Source organism: Cynara cardunculus (genome assembly GCF_001531365.2).
Source record: "Cynara cardunculus var. scolymus isolate 2C chromosome LG 7, CcrdV1, whole genome shotgun sequence".
NCBI lineage: Eukaryota > Viridiplantae > Streptophyta > Magnoliopsida > Asterales > Asteraceae > Cynara > Cynara cardunculus.
In genome coordinates, this window is record NC_037534.1 from 11,491,245 (window position 1) to 11,498,726 (window position 7,482).

Genomic DNA, 7,482 nt, shown 5'->3' on the forward strand with positions numbered 1-7,482 from the left:
ACAACAAGATCAATATTATTGGCGAATAGTATGATCCGTTCCTCGATCATTTGATGACTATCAAGGAACATGCACAACGATGGGGCTCCGCACTTGATGCACTCCATCATCCCATGTCAAACCACCAGAAAGAATTGGGTTGTCTAGCTTTTGTATGGTTGCCTGAACAGACACCTTAAAAGACAGCTTCTGCCCATATTCTTCAAAATGTAGGACACTCGGCTCAACTTGTATCCTCAAACCGCTAACACGTGGTTGAGTTATCAAAGCTCTATAAGTCGATGTTGCTGAGCCGACATTGGTGACAGTCCTGCTGAAGTTAAAATCAATGGCCTCGTTGGGCATTGTTGGGATAACAAATGTAGGGTAGTTGAGATCCTTGGTTTGCTTCTTGAGCTCAGAGCAGTTGCTGATATTAACCCCCGTGATGATTCTTATAACTTGGCTGCTATAGTTTTGTTGGCATAAAAAAGTTATATAATCAACCTCGTTAGCATCATATACCAGTCCAGGTCTTATAGCTTTCAATGGATTAAGATAACCAGCTCCATATGCAAATTCAGCATCTGTGTTGATCTGAGCACTCATTATAGAAGCTGCAGTCAATTTTATAATACAAAAAATTACATAACTAACACTGCCACTGGATATAAGAAATGTGACAAGTCTAAGTGTATAAGACTAGATATGTTACCAGTGGTCATGAGAGCCGACTTAATTGTTGCAGGAGACCATGTTGGGTTAAATGATTTGATATAAGCAGCTATACCACTAACGTGTGGGCAGGCCATTGATGTCCCTGATATCATATTGAAAGGCACCGCTCTGTGGTCTCCTTCTGCTCGGCTAATTGGAGACAGAGGTGACCATGCTGCTAGAATTCTTACTCCAGGAGCTGTCAGGTCGGGCTGCATCGAATGAAAACTGGTTACAAGTGTTTCTTTCTAGATAATACAGGTTTCTAAATGATTATTTCCTTAAATTTCTTCATGAATCACCTTGAGGATATTTGTATTTATAGGATTTGGACCTCTTGACGAGRAAGAGGCAACGAATGGGGATGACGCGTTTCTGACATCTTCACTCTTCATTATAACCGCWGTTGCATTTCTGAATAGAACTTTCTTGTTCATTAGTTTGTGAAAATGTAAATATGTTGATCAGATAAAATGTAAACAAGAGGTGTTTTATTCTTTAGAATGGAAACTCTATGTTTATTTACCTTGTTGAGCGTATATACTGAAAGATACTGTCTGCTTGATCGAAGTTCACTACACTAACAGGCAAAGGATATGAACCAATGGCTTCAAAATACAGTCCGCCATATGCCATGATTGACCCGACAGCACCAACTAACATTTCAACTTCTCCGGTCGAAACCCAATCACATAGTATTATTTTACCTTGCACTAAATTCTTGTCCAATGAGTTGTTGATGCAAAACCTGAAGTATATTCCATGATATACCCATCAGAGAAACCAACAAAATTTGTTAAAGGTAAGATAGACATCTGTGGGCCGGTGGTTATTGACAGTTACCAAAGGTGTCCTCTTGGTTTATATGTCAAYCGTACCATGAAGGGATGCATCTGTTAGTATGGAAGGATGCATCGTTTGGTTAACTATAAATATGGGTTCATATACCCACTGTGTAATTATGTTATTGAAGTGATTAATAAAACATTTTATATATTTTATGTGGAAAACATAGTGTGCTTTTCTTGCTCCAATAAAATCGACATAAAGATACGGAAGCTAACTTTTCATCTTGTATATTGCATCACGAATCTCCGAGACTAACTTATTCAAGTAAAATCATTAATCTTTACCTTGACGTTGAGCCGTTGAAACCAGCTTCGATATTCGGGACATCTCCAGCGTAAACTAAAGGATACATTCCGTCAAGTGTAAACGGATTTATGGAAATTCCCTGAGATAAAAATGAATAAGTTGAAGTTGTTGAATTCTTTTTTGCAACCAATGACGTTCTTGATGACCAATAATTCAACAGATATTTTTCTCCATAAATGAAATATAAACCAATAGGTTAAAGATAATACTCACATCTACAACCATATTGTTTCYTAGTCTTACTGGGGTGATTAAATCTGGGTTCTTAGTGCCAGCGGCCACCGAAAGAATCCATGGAGCAATACTAGAGATGGTCTGGGGSCTTGGGCCTGCGTTACCAGCAGATTGTACAGTCAATATTCCTTTCATCATGGCATAAAAGGTTCCGATAGCAAGACTGTCTTYGAAAAGTTCTACCGCTCTTGACGAGCCAAGAGAAATGCTGATTATGTCAACTCCATCAGCAATGGCAGTATCGAAAGCAGAAAGAAGGTCGTTATCTGAACACCCGTSTGTCCAACACACTTTATACACTGCAATCCTGGCTCTAGGAACACCCCCTCGAGCTGTTCCTGAGTGAAGGCCTAATAGGTTTGCATTTCTCACTAAGTTTCCGGCAGCCGTGGATGTGGTGTGGGTTCCATGACCATCAGAGTCTCTTGGTGATTGTAAGTCTTTAGGGTCATACGTTCCATCTCCCTTGTAGTATTGAGCTCCTATTATTTTGCTGTTTATGTAGCATAATAAAGATCTGTTTATTAATCATATTCTTATATTTCAGACTCATTCAATCATATTATTTTTGTTCAAAACTAATCAAATTTTACTTTGTATAAATCATGAATAACAGTTGGCCGAGAAAAAGAACCAGAAAAAGGAAAAGTTACAGAATCTTAATTACTATGCAATTTAGTTCAAATCAATGAAATTGATATGAATCATATGATTAAAGGTGTACATGAATCTTATTGTTCGAGTATATGATAAAAGAAGTTTATGAAGATAGAATTATGTTTTTAACTGTTTTGGCCCACACATGAAACTCAGCAAACCAGAAACTAAGTCATAGGTTTGAAACTCTGATTTCCTGAAGAACATGATATGCTTTTGAATTTTGTAAAAAATCGAAAATACATATTAGGAAGGGATTTATTACTTGTTGCAAGGGAAATTGGCTTCGCATATGCCGTTCCATTTAGCAGGAGGAGGACCATATCCTGTGTCAGAGAAACTGGCTGATTCCGGCCAAATTCCGGWGTCAAAAACACCTACGATGATGTCACTTTCAGTTGTTGATCTGTCGACTGTAAGTGGGAACCCCATGAAGTCCCATGAACTTGTTGTTGCCAATTGGTTTTTTCTGCTGGGGAAGACAGAAACAACTCCCTCCATCCCTACATATGAAATTTCAGTTGCTTTGATTAAATTCATATAATCTTGTTCATGATAATTTAGCTTAAAAGGTTGCAAGTTTTGGGCACTTTAAGTGATGAACAGACAACACAATCTGCAACTTTTCAAATTAAATGTATGCATATATACCTGATATTTTCTGMGCCTCCTCTTGGGTRAGTCTTGCGGAAAATCCATGGAAGCTTTTRGTGTATCTTTGAAGCATGTATTTCCCTCCATCCCTGCCATAATGAAGTGATGGGCAAGCAACTAATTGGTCTTGTTTCTTATCAAAGAGATTATGTTTATGATACTTGAAGTCCAGAGAAACCCATAATATTTATAGTCACAGATGGACAGTGCCAAATAAAAAACACAGGGATTATCGACACATTCCTTAAATTTTATTTTTCTAATAATTAATTGTTGTAATGCTTTTTAATTTATTCTATTTTCTTATATACTAATAACCAAACTTGTCTATTGTAGCAAAAACATCCCCATATATAACTTCTTATGAGGTCTTCAAGAGGACCCACTGCATACATAAATAGGAAGACTCGTTCGGGGAGGCATCGCCCCCGCCCATTCATCTTCTAGATTTCATTACACGAATGGTCTAGAGCCGCAGTTAAGTTTTCATATTTGAAAATGAGTTAATTAGATTGCATTGGATTTGTATTACGGTTATTTAGTATGGATTGTCAAGCAGATTGGTTGACAATGAGACTGTCATTGTAGTTATGGAAATGTTCAATATATGGTCATTAATTATATGAAGCAAATTATTAATATTTTATTGTTTTTGTAAATTGTAAGAGGCTTACGGGCATGATATGCTAAAGAAGTCTGGCATTGAGCTTTCCACTCGTCCTCCACATGATCCACAATTGTGGGAAGAGAGTGTTGGAGTTGGAAAAGGGGTCACCTATTCGGCCATGGCATGACTCAAGATATCGTCTATGCTATGAGTAAGCCGGCCACTTGTAGTACCGGGAGATCATATGTTCTTTGTCCCTCAGCGGAGTACGTTTCTTCTTTAACATTACGTTGTTAGTTTTCATCGCCTACAGATTACTAGTCATGTATCAAATGATTAATAATGGGCAACTGAATTACAAGAAAAACTAAAGATACCAGACGAGGACCAACAGATATGGGTGTTATTCGGTCCGTTTATTCGGTTTTTGAATTATTATGATTCAGTTCATTTGGTTTTCAGTTTTTCCATAACTTTCTGACCAAACTGAATAAGGTTCAGTTTTGATTCGTTTTTATTTATTCGGTATATTTTTCAGTTAAAGCAAATAAGGGTTTTATTTTAAATAAAGATCGTTGAACATAAAGTTTGTTTGTTTTTCCCCGGGAAACTAGGTCATGAAAAGGTTAAGATTTACTTCGGCAAGTTACGGAAGACGGAAATTATTTGAATTTCAAGAGGGTATTCGGTTTAATCAAATTACAACGAAAAAATAAGTGAAACCAAACTGAATAAGGTTATTCATATTCGGTCAACCAAACCATTTTACCAAAAATCATTGTCGGTTATTTTTATTTTTTTTTATTTCACTAGGTTAGTTGGTTTCGGTTTTTTTGACACTCCTAAGCGGGCAACATGGGTGGCCAAGCTGGAGGCCTATTCGGTAGCTCGAGATGCCTACGGGAGGCGAAGTTGGAAGCACGTACAACCAAGGTGAAGGCCGATTGTGCAACTCTGACTTCGAGAACATGATTTCTAGATTAGCCCCGGTGTTCTAAAAAGGTTCTCTACAACAGCTATCATGACACGCCATGACTTAAAGACTTGTCTTTGACGCCAAGTTAAGTATGTGATACACCATCGCCTAATGAGCGATTGTAACGCGACATTTGTACATTGTTATGTCTTACTTGCTAGTTCTTTATATATAACTTAATTTAAATTGTTTGATATCATCGGCTTATTGAGTTATAGTAGAAAACATATGTTTATATTTGTATATAATATATAATATCAAGATTTATCGTCATAAGTCACGTCTTGAAAAACGTTGTGGCTTCATTGTGACTCCTAAGACTTGAGTCTTGCCTTCGTTGACACACCACACCTCATAACATTTAAAACCTTGCTTAGTTGGCACCCCCTCCCCCTCCCCCTCCCCCTCCTAGCTCCTAGCTAGTTAGTGTCTATATGTTGTACATACAATATACTTAAAATTTTGTAAATTTATTTAATTCGTTTAATATGTATTATACATACATGATGTGCATATATATATACATATATACATACATGAAAATACGATTAATTTGAATTATTATTTTAAATTCAAATAATACGAAYGACCAAATATTCGTCATTAAAGTGTGATTTCAGTATCCACCGGCTTATTTATGTCGACAATTCAATTGATGCTTTGGGAAAGACGTTGGAACTCCATCGATGATGGTGTTTGTTAGGAAGTCGTTGATACACCCGTGTGTTGGAAGTTCATCTGTTTCTAAAACATATCTGAACTCCGAACAACAATCGCAACCATCATAAATCTGTCGGTGATACCGTCTATTGAAAGCCAACAATGTTTAAGTCTCCTAATAGACCGCCTTATAGAACTTAAGCTTATATAACCAAATAATAAAATGTTATATCTAAAAGTGTTGTAATAAATTATAAGACGTTTTCATGTGTCTTAACAAATTTTTTAGAACATTCTAAAATTAAAACATTGTATTATCTATTTTATACGAAATTCTCGAGAAATATTCTCCGAATGCATCTTTTTATAAAACATTTTTTCCCAAATATTGTCGTATAAAATAACTAATACGATGTCTTATTGGAAAAATGTCCTTAGAACTTTACATGGCTCCCAAAAGCGTCCTATTAAGTTATTACGACGCCTTTAGATATGAATTTTATTGTTTGGTCAYATAAACTTAAGTCTTATAAACSCAATTTTGTTGTGATTTYTGTTTCGAGCAAGTTTCAGACGACCAACGGATTTCCGATGGATCCATTCATCGCTAAAAGCCTTCGTAATTTACCATCATTTTAATTGGTCCTATTTATATTATTATATTCAGTCATTTTTTCTTCCCACATTATAAGGAAACCGGGTTTATAGCCACATATATCTAAGTGTTTTAATTAATAGAATGCTTTATTGGATGTAATTTTACATGACCAAACAATTATGTGTCCTATATAAATCCATTAAAAAAAGTTTAATTATATGATGTTTCTGGATGTCTTAAATAGGTTTTAAGACTTTTTGAAATATAGTGTCGTATTAATTTTTTTTATAGTACATTTTATTTTTCCGAATAATGTCCTATATATAAGAAGACGCTTTAGATCAAAAAGTTGTCCAATTATTTTTGTTAAAAAGTCCAAAAAAACGTCCTATAAATCTATTGCAACACGTTTACATCGGGTGCATGTCTATTTGATTCTATAAACTTAGTTCCTATAACGAAGTCTTATTAAGACACTTAAAATATTTGTGGCCTCTTATAAAACGTTTTTAATGTCTTATAAACCCGATTTTGCTGTAGTGTAGCCTTGGTATGATGGTATGTCTTATGTTGGAGATAGGTTCAAAGGTTCTGAATCTTTAGAAATGGATAAAGTTGTATGTACATAGAACCTATATATATATATGTATCGTATTTTTATTATGCATATTAAACATATATAGAGATTAATTAAGATGAGGACCTGCCAGCAACTTGCTGTAGCATGCTCAAGTGAAGGGATGATGCAGAGACATCATCTTCAGTTTTCTGTCCCATATACACCACATGTACCTGCATAAAACCAGTTATTTCGACTTCCATCAATTAAACTTGAAGTAAAAGATAGATGGAATAGGAGATGGATTTTATTGTGAGGATATGTGATTGATCACCAAATTAAGAGTTTTTTAAGGAGATAAACGAAGTTCCAACATATATTATGGAATATTACAGGTCTGGCCGATGTGGGGATATATGGGACTAGACGAGTACAAATTGTTCCAGAGTGTCGAGTCCCTAGAGAGGTCGTAAACTTTAGCTTTATACATGGAAAYCCATTATTCTCTTCAAGGGCTCTTTTAAAGAGTAATTTAATAGAGGTTCCACATATTCAAAYATATTCTCACAGTTATAACATACCTTTCGATTGTCATCGGAATCAGCCTGAATTGAGTTAGACAGAAGTAGCACAAGGCAGCAGAGGTTTAAAACGAGGGAGGCTTGGTTTGCCATTAAAGATGTAAA

General features: G+C 35.7%; 1 protein-coding gene across 1 annotated transcript; it reads right to left on the reverse strand.

The window, feature by feature from the left end:
* Positions 1-6: 6 nt before the first annotated feature.
* Positions 7-7,466, reverse strand: LOC112515507 (cucumisin-like). Its single transcript, XM_025122376.1, has 10 exons — positions 7,378-7,466; positions 6,941-7,029; positions 3,394-3,485; positions 3,008-3,245; positions 2,065-2,578; positions 1,830-1,930; positions 1,223-1,444; positions 999-1,110; positions 695-908; positions 7-596 (listed from the first exon to the last, which is right to left on the reverse strand). The coding sequence occupies exons 2-10, from the start codon at positions 7,012-7,014 to the stop codon at positions 61-63; spliced, it is 2,103 nt and encodes a 700-aa protein (XP_024978144.1). The 5' UTR covers positions 7,015-7,029; positions 7,378-7,466; the 3' UTR covers positions 7-60.
* Positions 7,467-7,482: the final 16 nt, after the last annotated feature.